The sequence below is a fragment of the Abramis brama genome, assembly GCF_963993115.1.
Source record: "Abramis brama genome assembly, chromosome: 7".
NCBI lineage: Eukaryota > Metazoa > Chordata > Actinopteri > Cypriniformes > Leuciscidae > Abramis > Abramis brama.
Genome location: NC_139969.1, coordinates 40,964,445 through 40,984,473, shown reverse-complemented (window position 1 = coordinate 40,984,473; position 20,029 = coordinate 40,964,445). Strand labels below are relative to the sequence as shown.

The 20,029-nt window shown below is 37.8% G+C and overlaps 3 protein-coding genes across 4 annotated transcripts in view; all 3 read right to left on the bottom strand.

Moving 5' to 3' along the window:
- The window catches only part of ssx2ipa (synovial sarcoma, X breakpoint 2 interacting protein a), a 30,486-nt gene extending 26,483 nt beyond the window's left edge, over nt 1-4,003 (bottom strand). The window contains exon 1 of one of the 2 annotated variants that reach the window (XM_084120598.1): nt 3,820-4,003. The gene's annotated coding sequence lies outside the window, so the exon portion shown is untranslated. The remainder of the gene's footprint in view (nt 1-3,819) is intronic. The other variant, XM_084120599.1, reaches the window with a different exon arrangement.
- Nucleotides 1-20,029, bottom strand: part of ccdc13 (coiled-coil domain containing 13) — a gene marked incomplete at its 3' end in the record, with an annotated part of 264,989 nt that overhangs the window by 177,275 nt on the left and 67,685 nt on the right.
- mcoln3a (mucolipin TRP cation channel 3a) lies at nt 6,233-19,902 on the bottom strand. Its single transcript, XM_084120825.1, has 12 exons — nt 18,484-19,902; nt 17,896-18,060; nt 15,746-15,899; nt 15,446-15,527; nt 15,255-15,351; nt 14,766-14,865; nt 14,112-14,224; nt 11,318-11,467; nt 10,426-10,527; nt 10,028-10,150; nt 7,743-7,949; nt 6,233-7,353 (listed from the first exon to the last, which is right to left on the bottom strand). The coding sequence occupies exons 1-12, from the start codon at nt 18,829-18,831 to the stop codon at nt 7,222-7,224; spliced, it is 1,773 nt and encodes a 590-aa protein (XP_083976951.1). The 5' UTR covers nt 18,832-19,902; the 3' UTR covers nt 6,233-7,221.

Sequence of the window (20,029 nt, the reverse complement as noted above, 5' to 3'; positions counted from 1 at the left end):
GGGCTGGGTAATGACTTATATTACACGAGCTATACACTCATCTAGAGCTCAAGCTAATCAGTCCAGACATCATCTGAAGAACACCGGAGTACAGTCAGGCAGAGCTGTGACATAAGAGAGCTGGTATAATCTGAGCTGGGCTAGTCTAGGGCTAATCGTCAAACAACAACTATTACTCAATGATGAACACCAACAGTTGATTTCATTATTGATTAGCTGGGTCTGTGTGTCACCACTGAAAAATGCATTCAAGAAATGAGAATGTGAAATGGAATCAATTGGGGGAAAAGACAAGTGTAACAATTGTCAATTGTAGAAAGTGGGCATTGCAAACTAGCTTGTTGTCGAAGCAAGGGGGAGGGGGGGGGGGGGGGGCACGTTTATGTTGCTGATATTAGGACACTTTAAAATAAGGATGTGCACTGATAAATAATTTAATAAACAATGCAACATTCCATGAAAAAAATAGGAAATGTCAATTTTGACTTTTGAAAGATTAAACAAACGACTGAAATATCAACTTGAAACGGCAACCGTCACATTTGAAGAGAGTAACAGTGATGAATGACATCTTCTGGATTTAGATGAACAACATATTAACCTCCCAACACCAAGATGGATTTCTGTCACTCTTCTAAAACTGCTCAGTGAGATTCCCATTAAAATCCTCTTGGCTTCTGCAGATCTGCTTTACATTACTCAAACACAGATCTCTGAACACATGACGTCCTCTGGCAATCCCATCCTAATCAAGAGTTACAAATTCTGTCTAATAATTTGACACCTTTCACAAATATCAGCACAACTACTAATGTGATACTGATTATACACAACAGCTCAGTAAACTAGTTAAAGGGTTAGTTAGTTCACGCAAAAACTAATTCTGCCATAACCGACTCACCCTCATGTCGTTCCAAACCCGAAAGACTTTTATTCTTCACAACATTAATGAAGATATTTTTAATCAGATCCAGGAGATGCGTGTCCCTCCATTAAGAGCTACACAACTACCATTTAGACACTTCAAACTAATCATTTGTTTGATCACAGATTGTAAAACTAATCTCTACTAATCCGAGCTGTTTACAGCTAATTTTCTGAAGAGACACTTTATATGTAGCCTGGATGCCAGCCGAACTTAGCCCCGCTCACAAATGTTTAGGTCGGGAAGTTCGGTCTGGACTCGATCCGTTGAGGAGCCATTATGCCCGAACAAAAGCTGTTCGGACCAATCAAATTGTCAGGGCGGGCTTTATACGATGATGGACAGATGATCAACAGTAACGTAATCATCCACGTCACCAACGAGCGCTTGGGTTGAATTCGTTTACAACAAAGATGACTGCCGCTGGAGAATTGAGATTTCACGAGTTCACACTTACAAATAAGTCAGATAGAATAAATGCGTATTTGGCGTGCTGTCCGAGGAGAGGCCGGGCTCGGTATTCGGCCCGAACCCAGAGTACCCCCCCCGTATTCCTGGAAGAACAAGCCGAGAGTGAGTGGAGGGATGCTGGAAACTGTCAAGGAATGTTAGGTGAGTTGACAGAGTGAATAAATATATGCTTCCTCTCATGCTGATAGGGTAGACATGGTAATAGTTTGATTACAAGTTGATTGGATTGATTATTTGAACGTGCTCCTCCCGAACGTAGTTTATGAAACATCATGTGTAGATCCGCCATCGCGTCTGTTATAGAAGATATCAACAGCGCATTCATCTTAAAAGAGGAACAGAGAACCGCGATCAAGGCACTTGTCGATCGGAAACATGAATGAAGAACAAACGTCACTTACTCCGTTGCTCTGATTGGCTGTTGCTCTGATTAGTTGTAGGTCTATCCAATTGAGTGCAGAGGCATTTTCCATAATCAAAGCTCAATGGAGCAGATCAGACTAGAGTCTGAGTATGACGACGTCAGGCTACTTTATATGATGATCAGATTTAATTTAGGATTTTATTACCGTAAACAATCATCAACTCACACATCAGCTGTGGTAAACGGGAAGCTGAAGCATGTTCGCTTGACGTGAGAGAACCAATCAGGTTCATTCTCGTGTTACACAGCACGTTTGAGCTTCAGCAAGAACCAATGAGTTGGTTCTTATGTGTCAAAAAAGTACGGCTGAGCTTCAGTTTATGGTCGCTGATGTTTATATGTGAATAAAAGCCGAATTTTTTTTTTTCATTTTTTCATTTTTGGGTGAACCAACCCTTCAATATTAAGTGTGTTTCATTTGGACATAAATGTTGTCTTTTTTGCTCCGTTTAACAAATCTGCATTTTTGGAAAGAATCGTTTGATTGAATCATTCAATGACTCATTCATAAAGAGTCACATGCTTCAGATTGAATAAGCCGTTAGAATGAATCATTGAATGAATGACTCACTCATTAGGATGGAGACTTGCTGTGACCTACTGGCTTTAGGGTCATATTTAAAGCATAATTTGATATAATAACTTCATCAATTTTATCTTTAAATTTAAGGTTCCACTGGCTTCTGGATTATTACAGGAAATATGCTCTGCAACCAACACAAGTTTATGAGTCTTCCACGTTTTGTTCATCAAGAGAATCTTCAGAAAGCAAGATAGGCCATAAACTAACTACACTACAATCACATGACATCAACGTCACCATCACTACGCCTAAGAAATCCACTGCGCTCTGTTTGTGGCATTGTGGATGAATCTGGTTCCCACCTTTTCTATTTTTTGGAAATGTGTAATTATTTTTTTTTTTTTTTAATAAATGCCTTTTCTTTCAGACTGAGCTTATCTAGATAGTTATCATGACTGTATTAGTCCTACTCATTTGTGTTTAAAGCCCTCGGCAACATCTGTAGTCCCATTTAGCCATTTGTTAAACAGCCTTTTTCAAGACACAGCGTTTATGGCGTAGCCTACAGATAATGGGCATGTGTGAAACAACAAGTTAATAATTAATCATCTATGCTTGGAGTCATTTCATGTTTTAAACTGTACTTTGCTTTCAGTAGGCTAAATGTCATTATGTTAAACCAAAAACAAAAAAAAAGTTGCTCAGAGAAAGGCTAGGGAGGATTTATCGAGAAGATTAAGGTAGATAGTTGACACTATTCTCATGGCAAGAGCTGTTTTACAGGGTTCATTTTCTATTAATTAGGCTACATATAAAAACCCTAAAAAGTTATGGTAAGATCGTATTAAGCCAGTCCTTTAATAAAGCACACCGAGTCAAATCGTCATCTTAACTGCCTCATAATCTTAAAACAAAATAACTTCCCTCAGATTTATCATCTCCGATGACGTGTTTACTGGCGCGAGGGCGGGGCTACCTGTCACTCACATGAGATCCACCAATAGCAAACCACAACCAATCGATCCCTCACGGTCCAAATCAAAGGAAAACAAAAATTACATTCATGCAAAGAAAACAAACTCAATATATTTATGGCAGAACACCCCGTGTGTGGAAAAGCTTCGAGTAACTAACTCAATTTCAATACATTTGTATTTAAAAACGCCATTGCTTCAGAAATGTTCATTTTTATCAACACTGACTCATCTGCAGTCGTTCAGTCTGATTCAATATTCTCAGTTCTCACTGCAACATTACTTACTAGAAACATAACGTGTTTATTTCAGTGAATGACCGTTGGCTGGCGTTCAGTGGGTCTGTCTCAGTCCTCTACCTAGACAGCATTTCTAGGCGGGTTAAACACATCCATTCGACCCTAGACACGCAGTCTATGTAGGAAACACGACATTAGAGACACAGCCCGAGGTTTAACTTTAGCACAGCGCTAATAACACAGTCACACACATGTCGACTTACATCAGATGCAGCTCCGCGTATTCAACCCGTCAGATAAGCATGTGCTCGCGTGATTCAGATCAGAAAGATCCCGAGCGAGTGTGTGAGAGACTGCAGTGCGAGTGTTGTCGTCCACCTGCCCTGGAGCGCAGGAGATGTTTGGGTGATTTGAAGCGCACCTCCGCTCTTCCAAATAAACAAGCGCGACGCTCATTGGCCAGCCTGTTGTCAGGCAACCAGCATCTCGCTATTTCATTGGCTGGATTATCTCTCCTACCTGCCTGTAACTACACGCAACAGGTGTTCAGTGTCTGCCTACAGGGAACTAATGTATGGAGAAGACATGAATCATTTAAAAAATATTGTAGCTGTAAATAATAATAAAAAAGATATTATACAAACGTACATATTTTAATATTTGTATAGTTTCAAGTAGCCTACAACGATTCCTCAATTTATTTAAATTTGTATAGCCTACCTTTCATTTATTATTTCATTCACTCTTCTTTTATTAATTTATATAAAAGATAAATAACATGTAATATTGAAAAACAAATTAAGCAACATATAAAATAAATAAAAATGAATTTATCCAACGAATAGTGTTCCTGGTGAACTCTAGTCACTAAAAAGCCTTCAGTGTGGAGTTTGGTGTCAGTCAGATGTGTGTCGCACAATGACGAATCGATAAATATTTCTATTTAAACTCTGTCTATTTCTCTTAATTAGCAAGCTTTGAAATATTAGCAATAAAATATTAGCTACCCTATTTTCAGTGTCTTTTGTAAAGTCTTTTATTTCCACAGGTGTAATTAAAGCCATTCAGATTAGAATAAAGGTGGTTATTGTTGATTTTTTAAAACATTTATTTCCAACAAAACATACATGTAACATAAGTTTCACATATATAGTATCATAAAACATTAATAACATTTTTAACATCAGGTAGCCTACTGTAATGAAAGCTAAGGATAACATTCATAGCAACGACATTAAAGAAAATATTCACATATCAAAGAGGAAGTAGAAAGAAAAAGAAAAAAGAACAGAAATGGGTAAATGTGAATAATCAAAGTAAAACAAAACAAAAAAGAATTGAATTCTTTATAAATGTCCATAGTTCTGATTGCTTTGCGGTTTGAAAGTCCTCGTAAGGTTTTAAAATAAATCTTCATGTCACACGTGACACAGTAATGATGTGAGGAATTATACAAATGCACTTTGATTCTCATGTGATAAAATAGCCAGTTACATTTTACACTTTATGAGACTTAAGGATAACTTTCCATTTCAGGAAAGAAAACATTAGCTGTTTTATGTTGTGCACTTAATAGGACTCATAAATAATGGACCAACAGTTATATATTGAAAAAGACGAAATGTGTTACTATGAATAAAACACAGGCAGGTTTAGTTATTTGCAAAAAACAAATCTGTAGGCTACTCATAAATCACCGTGTTGTCATCAACACAGAGAGAGAACTATTCCACCAAGCTAGTTCACACAACCTTAATGAAGTACACACACATTTGCTTTATTTCATCATATGGGCTCATCTAGTATGCTTTTTTATTATGGTGTTTACCGAGTTTGGTCTTTTAATATCACTGTTTTACTACATTAAGCAACGTTGAGCGCTAGGACGTCCCATAGGAAACTTCTGCAAGCTAATGCTAAATTCCTTTCGAGCAATGCAAAAGTTTTGAGTGAACGCAAAAGCGTTGAAATATCATCCTCATCTCATCTCATATGATTGTCCCCTTAGGGGCTCCATACTACACAGAACGGTAATAATAGCCTTCATTGTGTTTCTGATGTTCAGTGATCAGACAGGTTTGCAGTATTTTGAATTGCTTTTATTTGCACCGCTGCTTTGAAATATGAATTGTGCACATAGGCTTCTTCAATGATAAATGGTCTCCATCCAGTCACATGGTCAATAAAACTTACATTTACATCAGTGGATTACAAACCTTAAAATGGAGAAAATAAAGCGTGTGGGACAAAGCTATCAATATATTGTGTAAGTGATGTGAGATTTACTGTACTTGGCTCTCTGAAGCCACGGTAAACACTGACATCTACTGGCTCTTTTGAAGAACACATTTAGACTAAAATCTAACTAGATCTCAGATAAACCTTTACATGCAAAGGTTTTAATACTTTACACTAGAAGGTAATAATACTTAAGAAAGAAGTGTATCAATTTGTTCTTGAAAAAATTGGCATTTTAAAGTGAAAATTACTTACTCCAAACAGAAATAATTTTGAAAGCGTTTGAAGATGGTCTCAATACATAGACTATAAAATGCTTCCTCGGGTCGAGAAAAACACTTCTGCTCATGCTTCCTTAACCTCATAGAGATGTGAAGTCAAAGTCAACCTATTGCATTCTGCTCAGTTTTAAAGTGTGCAATAAATATGACAATAAGACAAGATGCATAACCGTTTTTATTGGACAGGGTTTATAGGAATGTCCTAAATAACAGATTTGGGACGGGGCCATAGAAATGAACGAGAAGTGATGTAAACTACCTGTCACAAAATTAACAGTGACTTTTAATACAGCAAATGTTTTCAGTGTTAACACAATATAGCTCACGTCAAAATCCATTAAAGATCAGCAGACAAGCTGTTAATATATTCAGTGTTGTGTTTCTCACACACGCAGTTTATACTGAAGCCTCTTCTCCACTGACATCCACTCAAAAACTGAAACGTTTTTATAGCACTTCACTTTAAAGATGTGTTCAGAGCAGCTTCATGGTAATAAACAGGAACATAATGATGATCAATGATGCAAACTTCAATAATAGTGTCTTTATTCATCTGAGGTCAGTTCACTGTTGATTCAGCTCAATACATGTGGAGAGTCCATCAGTCATGAACTGAGTTTCATTCAGCTCTACAGAAGACTATAGTGTTGGTATTGACCGAGCCACTTCACTTACAGTATCGATATAGAGAAAATCAGTATGAGAAGTAATGATGGTGATGGATTTTTGTGTGTGTGTGTGTGTGTATATTCTTATTACTGGACATGGAAAAGGGAAGAGGTAATGAAAACACACGTTTCTCAGCAGTTTTACACACCAGATGTTGTGTGCATTCAGAATAGATCCAGACAGATTTCAGCCGAAGAGTGAAACTTCACTGGATGGCCAATTTCACATGTACTTTCAAAATATAAATATATTTAAATACATTTATTTTGATTTGTTTCAACTGAGGTATTTTGTATTTTTATTTTAAATGCATTTTCATGTATTTATGCCCATCTTTGGGAACCGAATATAATAAATTCTACATAGTATAAAAACACATGAGTAAGTTGGAAAAGTGAAAAAGCTTTTGGCTCCTCGTTCTCAATCTTTCAGCCTTTCATGTCAATAACAAGACATGTGGGAAGAGTATCTCCTGAATCAGGAGCAACAGAGGCAGGAGGAGGAGGAGGACTCTTCATCCATCATGTACTTCCCCGAGTCCGGTGTGTCCCTGCACTCAGCGAGGAAGGCCTGCAGTTCTGATGCCGGCTCTCCTCGCGTCTGGTAGTGCTGCGGTTACAGAGAGATGATGATGATTAGCATCGATAGCTCTGTTCACAGCAGTCAGTGTGTGAGACTGATAACTGTATTCTGCTGCTGTGTGAACAAGGCCTGTCACTACTCTGAAACAGCCAACTCTTAAACTTCAGCACATAACATGAATAATCCAATCATGCGCCCAGTAATAGTCAGCTTCCTACGCTTTCAGACGCAGCCGAGTATCAGTGCGTGTGTTAGCAACAAAAACAACTCGCCACAAAACCACAGCATTGTGGTGACAGGCTAACAGAGGCACTCGCCACACACAATACATCCGGAAAACATCCAGTTTCACGTGCCGTCTCCTGCTGTGGTGTTGCTGAGTGTTATATGCGAGAAGCAAGCTTTAATAAACTCACCTTGATGGTTTCATAGGTGTCTGTGATAATGGCGATGAAGAGGCTCAGCACCATATATGTGAAGAGTGAGATGAAGCTGTAGATGTAGACTCTGCTGAACAGCCACACCACATAGGTCTTGTCCCGCAGCTTTTTGAAGGAAGAGTACACTTCATCCCCGTTAATCATGGAAAACAGGCAGTCCGCTGCCAGGTTAAAGGTCCGAAACTGTGAGGAGATGAGCATTATTATCATTATTTTTCTTCATTTCATTTAAATGCTAAATTCATTAGGCTTGTTAAAACTGCTTAAATGGGTGGCTGATATTAACATTACATACTTTTGGGAAGTTTTATATGCGATTGTTACTTTGGGATAGAGGGAAGGAAGGCACGGATCGACTACTTTAATGAAAACAAAGCAAAAGCAAAGCCAAGAACACAAAGGAACATGAGTGACAAACATCAGCAACTGACAGAGGAAACACAAGGGCTGTTTATACACAAGCTAAACCTGCTAAACAACAGGAAAACTACAAATAACTACAAACATGCCACTCGAGACAGGAAGTACAAAAGTCAGCACAGGAAATGTGCAACAGCTGCTTCATCCATTATTTCTAAAGCAAGTTAGTGTTTCCAAGGACAATTTCATGGGTACAAAACATATTTTGTTTCTTCCTTCAAATGATGTAATATATTGTGTAAAAGTTTCTCTGACTGTACAAAGCGCATGAATATTGAATTGAGGGTTTAACAAGCAGTTTTTCATTTTGACTTCACACAAATGTTGCTGTAGCGCATCAAATTAATTTGTGCAAGGAACACATATTTCATTAATTCCTCAGTTAAGATGGGGCCATACTACACGTAAAGGAAATGTATTTGTATCCACTACCCATGCTTAGAATAAGGATGAACAACACTATACATATATGATTATATAAGGACAATATAATAATGTAAGGATATTATAAGCATGTAAAATCAGTAGATTTTGTATATTATAGTAACAAGAGCTTCTTAAAATGAAACATCTTCATTGGGTACATTTTTTGATACACTACCAGTCAAAAGTTTTTGGATTGGTAAGATTTTTAATGTTTTTAAAAGAAGTCTCTTCTGCTTACCAATACTGCATTTATTTGATTAGAAATACAGGGAAAAAAAACACAGTAATATTGTCAAATATTATGTCAATTTAAAATAACTGTTTTCTATTTTAATATATTTTAAAATGTAATTTATTCCTGTGATCAAAGCTGAATTTTCAGCATCATTACTCCAGTCTTCAGTGTCACATGATCCTTGTTAATGAATGACTCCACTGGAGGCAAGATGTAGTGAACCCGAGTGCAACTTTAATTATCAAACATAAAACAAGAACAAAAAACATTCAGGACAAGAAACATTCACTAGACAAAGACACGGGGCAAACAAGAGGGCCTACATACACAAGACGACTAGATAAGGAACACCTGTGAACAATGAAACAATGAACCAATGACAACATGACACATCAGACAAGGGAACACATGGCAGGATCACATGACTTGAACAAGGGATCACATGACATACATGAAACAGAAACAAGGAACAACCCACAACGTGACAATCCTTCAGAAATCACTCTAATATGATGATTTGAGGCTCAAGAAACATTCATTATTATTATCAGTGTTGAAAACAGTTGTGTAAATTTTTTTTTCAGGATTCTTTGAATAGAAAGCTCAAAAGAACAGCATTTATTTGAAATATAATCTTTTGTAACATTATAAATGTCTTCACTGTAATTTTTGATCAATTTAATTCATCCCTGCTGAATAAAAGTTTTGATTTCTTTTATTTCTTTCCCCCCAAAAATAAAAAATGATTACTGACCCCAAACTTTTGAACGGTAGTGTTTAATGTTACAAAAGCTTCTGTTTCAGATAAATGCTGTTCTTTTGAACTTTCTATTCATCAAAGAATCCTGAAATAAAAATATAAATAACTGTTTTCAACACTGATAATAATCATAAATGTTTCTTGAGCATCAAATCATCATATTAGAGTGATTTCTGCAGGATCATGTGACACTGAAGACTGGAGTAATGATGCTGAAAATTCAGCTTTGATCACAGGAATAAATTACACTTTACTGTATATTCACATAGAAAACAGCTGATTTACACTGGAATAATATTTCACAATATCATTTGTATTTTTAATGAAATAAACGCAGCCTTGGTGAGCAAAAGAGACCTCTTTTAAAAACATAAAAAGCGTATCGATCCCAGACGTTTGGCTGGTAGTGTGTTTGCTCACGTTCTCATGGTGCGGCCCCAGAACGATCCATCCGCAGAAGCAGTAGCTGAGATAGATCATCACAGCGCAGATGGAGAAGCGGATGGCGTTGGGAAGAGCCGCCTGCAGGGTGAGGATGAGGATCTGGAGGCACAAACACACTCGTGTCAGAGGAGAAGCAGACTCGTGGTCGTCTAGCATTCATTACGAAGCAGAGTGAACTTCTGTGTTCTGTCAGACAGTGAACGTGGAGGAACAGTGGCAATAGAAATAGACGGCACAAGCACACTTTACAAGCAGAAGGTCTGTTAGGTTTAAAACAATACAATAGTATTACTGAATTTGGACACTTGTCCTTAGTTAATGTGAGGAGTCTTCAACTGATTACACACCAAAAACTGAATAAATGAGTAGCTTACATAATATTTCTGAAAGAAACTCAGATAACGCATTACTCCAATCCACACAAGCATTGTTGCTGTTCCCAGTAAAATACTGCACACATCATAGTTCGTCAGCTCCTGAAGACAAGACAGTTACTGAACATTAGTGCATAGATCTAAACACATGCTTATCTGGTGAGGAGACCGTGACTTATTTCCTTTTAAAGTGCCCCTATGATGCTATTTTAAAGGTTCCTAATTTTGTTTGGAGGTCTCCTATTGGTTTACATGCATCAACAAATTTAATTTTCTCATAATATTTACTGCAGCAACACCTCTTTATCCACAGTGTCTGAAACAATTGGATTCAGTCGCTTTAAACCCCTCCTTTCAGAGAGCATGCTCTGCTCTGATTGGTCAGACGGCCCAGTCTGTTGTGATTGGGCTACTCTGACCAAACCAAACGCCTATTACCATAACTGAATTTAGCTCTCCCTCAGCACTTTATACACAGTGATACCAACAGTAATGATGGTATCAATCTCATCAAAGTGGATTTTGGCGGCAGAAAACAGCGTCTTCTCAACATGAACAACACAAACTAAACTCTTCCAGTCTCAGACACATCTACAGTGTTTGAGGGTCAGAGTAGACCCTGCTCACCGGCAGCCAATGAAGACCACAGGCTGACATTATGCAAATTTATTACAAAACTACGTACGTTCGAACTGGAAGTTAGACTGGAATTACTGATAACTGGTTTCAGGCAGTTCAGAATCACTTTTCTTTGGGAGACAAAAACTCCATTTATCTCTGAAACTTTACAGATGTTTTACATTCACAAACAGCTTTATTACACTCTTCATGAAAGGTGATATTTGAAAAAGCATAATCGGGGCACTTGAAACCTCAGTTTGTTCTTGCTCACCTTGCTCTGTATGCATATTTTGAGGACTGAACCTGCAATACTCAGCGTATCACTGATGATGACGAGAATGTACCAGCCGCTGATAAACTCCATTCTCTCAGACCAGGAAACTGGTTTATCGTGGTGAATGGACACAAACTTGGTGTACTCCTGCAGACAAAAAACACATGACATGTTAATAACATAGCTATTACTGTCGACATTTTGTTATACACCCCTGCTCCTGATTAGCTTTTGTCTTTAGCTTTAGGATGGAGATTTGTTGTTTGAGTACTAGATGGATTCATGGCTTAATTAATGCTTTTTTTGAATTCTATTTGATTTGGAGTGCAGATTCCATTTCCTTTTTTGATGTATATACACATTGTAATGACATTGCATTCTAAATATATAGACATTAATATGGAGTTGGTAACCCCTTTGCAGCTGGGATGGCTCTGGGATGGCTTTCCACAAGATTTTGGGGTGTTTCTGTGGGAATTTCATCCAGTAAAGCAGTGATGAATTCCAGTTCATCCCGACGTTCGATGAGGTTGAGGTTAGGACTCTGTGTGGGCCAGTTCTTCCACACCAAACTCATCCAACCTTGTCTCTATGCTCCTTTATGCTCCTTGCTTTGTGCAGAAAAGAGGCCTTCCCCAAACTTTTTTTCCACAAAGTTGGAAGCATAGCATTTTCCAAAATGTCTTGGTGTTCTGAAGCATTGAGATTCCCCGTACAGGAAGTAAGGAGTCTAGCTTAACCCCTGAACAACAGCCCGAACCATTGTCCCTCCTCCACCACACTTTACAGCTGGCACAATGCAGTCAGGCTGGTTCTCCTATCATCCGCCGAATCCAGACTCGCCCATCAGACTGCCAGACAGAGAAGCGTGATTCGTCACTCCACAGAACACACTTCCACGGCTCCACATTCCAGTATGTTTACCCCACTCCATCTGACGCATGGGATTGCACTCGGTGATGTGAGGCATGCATGCAGCGGTTTGGCCATGAAACCCATTCAGTGAAGCTCCCGCCGCACAGTATTTCTGTGCTCATCTTAATGCCAGTGGGAGTTTGTGTAAGGGGTGGTGGTTGTAGTAAGCGCATGCCGAATAGTGATATCCAAAAGAACAGTCTTTAATCACAAATCACAGGAGACACAGAAAAAATATATAGAAAACCATGCAAACTGAAACAACACAGAACAATGAACTGAGGAAATTAAAGGTGATGATACACAGGGCAACTTTTTGAGCAATGTTGGCATCAACCGGCAACCAGGTGAGACACAGGGCCCACGACCGATATAAAGGATCCAGATAGAAATTTGTTGCCCATTCTCAATAGGAAAGTGCCCAAGCAACATTTCTTGGTAACATTGCTCAAAAGAGTTGCCCCGTCTATCATCACCTTAAGAGCTGAAACCCACAGGGAGAAATGAGGTAACTAAATGAACAATAGGTGAACATAATCAGTAACTAAGGGAACTAAGTAGCAAACAGAACTCAGCAGAACTCAGTTAATGTGAGGTAATCAGTTGTCTCTTTTTTAAGTTAACAAAAACGTCAATTTTGATTTTGTACTACACAAACATGTTAATTGCAATTTAATTGAAATGTTGACCAGGCTAACTCGTACAGTTTGATTTCATTAACATCATACTAACTCAAATCTTTTACAATAAGTTGCTAACTCGCCATAGGACACTTGTATGTGCTATTAACTCATATTATACCTTATATTACTTAATATTATTATAACTTATATTATTATAACTTAAATTATGTTATAATAATTATAATTATTATATTATAAATATAAATGCCTAGCAATGAGACTATCACTAAAACAACTTTAATTTGATCCTTTATTATCAAACATTATTTTTTTCTCATGCACCAAAACATAAAATAGAATATAATTGCCAGGATTATGTTCTGTTTTGTCTTTGTTTTCACTGAGTCCAGTTTTTCTTTGACCCAGTTTTCCCATGTGTTTCATTGATTCATCCTATTCCCCTGTCCCTCAGTAATTAACTCATCAGCTCCTTCGTTTGCCCTGTGTATTTAAGCCCTCAGTTTCTGTTTGTTCCTGTGTCCTGGATTGTTTAGACTCCCATGTTTTACGTCAATGTCTATGTGGTTGTGTTTCCTCAGAGTTATTGTCCTGTTTATTGTTTTGATTCTTGGATTTAAGATCTATTTTGAGTGTATCCTTTATCGTGTGCTTTATTACAGACACCAACTGTGACAAGAAAAGAATAGAATAGAATAGAATAGAATAGAATAGAATAGAATAGAGTAGAGTAGAGTAGAGTAGAATAGAATAGAATAGAGTAGAGTAGAATAGAGTAGAGTAGAATAGAATAGAATAGAGTAGAGTAGAATAGAATAGAATAGAACAGAATAGAATAGAGTAGAGTAGAATATAATAGAATAGAATAGAGTAGAATAGAATAGAGTAGAATAGAATAGAACAGAACAGAACAGAACAGAACAGAGTAGAGTAGAATAGAATAGAATAGAACAGAACAGAACAGAATAGAGTAGAATAGAGTAGAGTAGAGTAGAATAGAATAGAGTAGAGTAGAGTAGAGTAGAGTAGAGTAGAGTAGAGTAGAGTAGAATAGAATAGAATAGAGTAGAGTAGAATAGAATAGAGTAGAGTAGAATAGAATAGAATAGAATAGAATAGAGTAGAATAGAATAGAACAGAATAGAATAGAATAGAATAGAGCAGTGCTTTTATGGGCTTGATTTGCTCAGTGGACTTGCCGAGTAACCCTTACTGCGCCAGAAGAGGAGACTTACTAACTGCAAGAGAAGGCCTGTGTAGACTGAGCGTGTGCAGAGGACGAGCGAGAGCAAGCAGGAGCAGATGACCACACAGTCAAACAGAACAATGAGTCGGAAGTGACTGTCTGCTGGAACAAACACAGCAAAAGAGACCTTTAGACAGTAATATCAGTATGGCACATACTAGTTAGCTGCTACATAGACAGCAGGAATAATTGCAGGTGACTAAATATATATTCAATGTCCTAATATTTATTTGTTCAGCAACTGGATAACTGATCAGATTCACGTGTTGGGTATGTGGGGTATATTCAGAAGTATTTGGACTTTTTTGGCCGTCGAATGAAACCTGAGATTATTCTGCTAGAACGCCTGTGTGAACTTTAGAGAAACTAACATGTAGTGGATACAGCCACTAAAAATCAACTGGACAACAACAACAAAAGATCAGAAAAGTAGAGTTAGCTTGAAGAAAAGTTCTTTCTGGCATTATTCACAGATTGGTTACTTGGTTTGATATAATCATTCATATATATATAATTTTTTTTTTAATCTGACTGAAGTGTCCAAATACTTTGGAGCCACTGTATATGTGATATGTGATGACCGCTGATTTTGTATAGAGGAAGTGTTTCTGATAAATGATGCAGTGTCAAAAAATCAACTTACTTGAGTCTGAAACATTCCAGTCCTTGCAACCCTTTATCTGTACATCACTGCTTAAAGATATCTTGATTTTTCCACTGTGTGCACTGTTGTCAAACATGATCTGTAAGCAAACACAGCAGATTACCCACTTTATCCAGTTAACCTCAACCTGGCCTAAGGAATTCCAGCATTGAGTCAGTCATTCTCTAGATGACACTGAGTAGTAAAGAACTTGTCAGCTTGTGATAAAATGGTATGACATGAACAAAATGGTTGGAGAAGGAGAAGAGGAAGAGGAAAATGTATAGTTTTCATATGACAAAATGTGACCTCAATTAGCCAATCCTGGAAATTGTGAGATTATGGCAAGTAAAAACTTTCACAAAAATGTTCTTTTTGAATTCTAAAGCAGAAACCAACTTTCTTTGGATGTTAAGGAAATAGAGACATGTCATTTTATCATTGAGACTTTATACAAGACAAAAATGTATGAAATGTAATAACACTTACATTAATGTTGAAGTCGTAGCAGTCAGGAAGCTCTTGATGTCGTACAGTTTGAACATTGATAGCCTTTATTTTAAAATAGATTTTTACTGCTAACAACCTGGGAAAGGATCACAAAAATATCATTTCATGAATAACAAACTCATAAAATAAAACTGATGAATGTATTTCAAAGAAGAAAGTAGTGTACACACCTTTGAAAATCTAAAGTGAGGTTCATTTCATTTTCCAAATCATCATTCTTGTAGGATGAAATGGGATATATAGAAATACATTCTGAAATATATTAAAGAAAATATAAAAATAATAATATTTAAATATAAAATAAACACAAAACAGTGAGCTATAAATGCAGAGACCAAAACACTTCAAAGAAAAAGATTAGATAAAGTCCCTCTGTGGTGAAAATCAAGTTATTAATGTTGTTTATATGTGCGTTTGTGTGCATAATATCTGTATTTTTCACAGTAATTTTGATAAAGTATGGTACAGACCTGTCTCTACATGTGGATCGATATCAAAGGTCTCAGTGGCGGGTGAGATGTTGGCGTGTCGATATAACTCTTGACAGAGGGACAGAGGGGTGAACATGTCATCGATCTTCTCAAACGCGTGATTATCCACAGTCAGGTTTTGGAGGTGTAGATACTACCAAACAAAATCAGATAATTGATCAGATGCAAACAAGAAAGCAGTTTCAGTCACTCCTGTGAAGACATTTAAAATGTTAGCAGCTTAATATTTAGTTGTGCTCAAATGAAACCCAGCCGTGTATAGTGCGTTATTAAACATCCGTGAGGAATCAAACAGAAGTATGATGTTGTACAGGCTGTAGAAATCGCTCAACGAAGGGGTCGAGGGAAAAACAGACTAATAATAATCCACAGCAGTGAACTTATCAACAATAACATACAATGAACTAAACAGAACAGTTTAGTTAAATATATAATATACTTTGATATATTTATAATTTTAGTTAAGTATAAATACACCGGCTTAAACAAGGTAACACAGGTGAACGTAATCCGTAATCAAGAAGACTAACCAGGGCAACCAGAATCAGAAACTGAACAGAAACAGAACATACACGTTACAGACGTGTGTGTGTGTGTGTGTGTGTGTTTGTAGATATAGGATAGACAGGTACAGGTCACAGAGCAGCACAAAATTCTCAGGGCATAGAAAGTAGTAGTTCAAGTTTCTATTTTGCGTGTTTGTTGCTGTGTGTCTTAGTATGGATGCTTTGGGGGACGCCATCAGTGTGACCGGTGTCAGAAGCATGAGTAAACACACGCCGATATTCACTGGTGGACAACAGTCCACGACGTCACAAGTGGAGCACCTGTGATTATAAAAGGGCTCCTGTATTACATGTCATCAACTCTTTTGTCTGAAGGAGATGCGCATGGCAACAAGACGCAGTGTCTCACTCCCCTTCTCAGCGAACCGGGTTGCATACGCAAGCTGAGATGTTCCCTTTCGAAGTGGAACCTCGATGCTGTATCTTGGTGTTGATGCAATAGGAGTTATCCATACTTCAAGACCCAACAGTAACTGGGGAGGGAGGTAAACGAAATAGAGGGTCGCTCCATTGCCCACATAATTTTATTCACCCAGCAACCACTTCAGGAGACAGTCCCTGCTCCTGATCTAAATCCCCTAGCAGGGATGACTGCTGCGGTCCCACCAGCCTGACCTGCTGCTGCATATGTGTTACCGTTCAACCACAAGGTGGTCTGAAGCGGTTTAGATGGCGAGACCGGAGCCTTTAACGAAGAAGCCTCACTCTGTGAAAGATAGCTGGCCTCAACAGGGGACATCCTCACGTATCCTTGCTCACATAAGGCCTCCAAATCAGAATAATTTGAATGTGGAGAAGGAAAAATATGGGTTGAATTCAGTCTCTTCCAGGACCTGCGATCGCCACGATTTAAGTCTCCGCTGTGCCTCAGCAGGAGCAGGACTCAAACCGCGGGGAGAAGACGCTTAACCCTCATCTCTCAAGAAGAAGGCGAAGCGTGAGCACATCCAGAACCCTCGAGCGTGAGCACATCCAGAACCCTCGAGTGCTAGACACACGTGCTCCGCTCCCAAGCAATCAGTGCAAAGATCGTGGGTATCCTCAGGGGCATGTACTTAAGCACTTGCTGCTTGGTTTATCCATATTTCATCTTCGATTACACAAGCTACGAACAAAACGGCTCCTGAAAACATAAAAATCTGATGATGTGTAATACAAGAGCCCAGTTATACTCACTGGCGCTGCACTTGTGACGTCATGTACTGTCGTCCACCAATGAATATTACGTTGGTCCAAAGCATATTTTGGAACTGCCACGTTAGTTTTGATATTCTGTTTTGTTTCATTTAGTTCCTGTTTCCCCGCTCTGTTTAGTTTCTGTTTCCTTGGTAACTGATTATGTCCTTTTTCGTTTCTATGGATACTTATGATTTGCACATGTCTCTCTTTGTTTGCCTTGTATATTCCCCGTTTAGTTCAGTTCAGTCCCTAGTCAGTTCTCGTTTGTAATTTGTTGAGGTATTTCTCCTATGTGGATTCCTATGTTCCCCTGAGTGTTTAGATTATAATAAAGACTGCTTTGTGAGGGTTTACCACCGTGTGACAGTAACCCAAAGGACTTACCCTTCTGATTGCATACAGCATGTGGTCATGGACCTCAGGTCTTGTGTACAAAGCATAATCTTTATTGCTGTCCTTGTAACCTTTCAGGAATAAATGTTTGAAGGCGATGAGATTTCCCTCTTTAAAGGTGACCATCATCTCGTTGCTCAATCCAAAAGAGACCAACTGTGATACAAATACAAAAGTTTACAACAACTTTATTTCAATAGTCCACTTTAGACATTCAAGTGACTTTGCAACTTCAATGTACACACTACTAACTAACTCAACCAGGCCCCGCCCCTTTATTCTGTCTATGAATTATTATAATGAGGAATATTGTGACGTGTTCGTTCCCGGAGAAACTCAAGACTACAATGGAGGCGTTTCAGGAGTTCAGAAACACTGACTCTGATATAGAGAAGAACTGGAGCTTTTTCACTTTCAGCAACATTACACACTAAAGCCAGATGAACATGGAGAAAAGCAGAACAGGTGCTCTTTAAAAATATTTGTGACAGACTACATAAAAAAGTATTTTTTATTTAATTTTATTTATTTATTTAATTTGATAATCAGTATAGTTGTGGGGTAAATGAAATCACATACCTGAATGGTAATAATGGCAATCTTGAGTATCTGCAGCATCATTTTCCATGGTTTACGACCTCTTGCTCTGTATTTCTGGCATGGACTCATGAAGAAATATTTCAGCTCTCTCCTGAAGTTTTCCACGATCTGAGGGTCCGCGAGTGATTTAGCCGTCCCATTGCATGCCAGGTGATAATTTGAAGCACTACACAAAAAAGGCTCCCTGTCAGACATCTGTCCTAACTCACTCGCAGTCGGAGCCTCTGAGTGACTCGGCGCTTTACACACACTGGGGTTTCCTACATTTGAGGAACTGAAGCTGTTGTCTTGCAGTGTTTTCAAACTGGCATAACCAGAGCTCATCATCAAGCTGAGTTAGATGAGTGCTGATAAAAGTCAAAATCAGACAAAGACACATTTTTTTACAGTAAATCAGCACATGCCGCAGAGCAGACGATGCGCCGACTAGAGAGATAAACCATAACTGAGCAGGTTGTGCAGCATTCACGACATTCGTCTGTCACTCTTTATGAGTGTGGCTGAAAAGTATAAAAAAATATGAAAAGGCTGCAATAACTTGTGATAACAAATGTCTCCTCCCTCAATAAGAGATAAATAACTTAAAATGAATGCTTGAATCAGCCAGAATCTGTTCCCTTAATACTAAACATTTTATAAGTCAATCAAGCTCAGAATGAATTCTTATATTCAACTCATAAGTGACACATTATGTAATTCAAGCATTATACTGACTGAGATTTCGCAAGTATGGCTACCGGCAAAACACATAATCAAAATTCCAAGCTGACAGTTTCTTAACATTTTGTTGACAGTCCATGAAAAAACTGGGTTGCACTTTATTTTACAGTATGTGTAGTTACCTAAGAAAGTACTGGTAATATAAGCAGTAATACATGGGTTAGTTTTAGGGGTCCAAGTTATTACCCATTTATTTTAATTACTATAATAAGTGCATAGTATGTAGCCTACATGGGGAACAGAAATGTAAAATATAGTGCTACCGAAAACAGAGCTGATTCTTTTTTATTTTTTATAACTTTTAACAACACATTTTAGCATTATTGTCAAATAAGTGTCATAAAACTTTGTTTGATGTTTATAGTTCATTTGTCAAAAGTTAATTTGTCTGTTATTATGAAGATGATATTTATATAATGTCCTTGAAGGAGTAATTTAATATGTGTATAGTGATTAATATAGTACCTACAGTCCAATTCATTTCAAATTTGAAATCCACATTTTATATTTTCATGAAATCAGTTTTTTTTGTGAATGAATGTACATTTTATTATGAAAATGTATTTCCTGACAGTGTAAAAAAAATCACTTTCTACTTGTTTTTACAATTTGTATGTACAATACTTCACATCAAGACACATGTTTTAAAGAGGATCTATTCTGCTTTTCTCCATCTTCATCTGTCTTTAGTGTGTAATGTTGCTGTTTGATCATGAAGAAGCTCCAGTTCTTCTCTATATCAGAGTCTGTGTTTCTGAACTCCTGAAACGCCTCCATTGTAGTCTTGAGTTTCTTCCGGGAACGA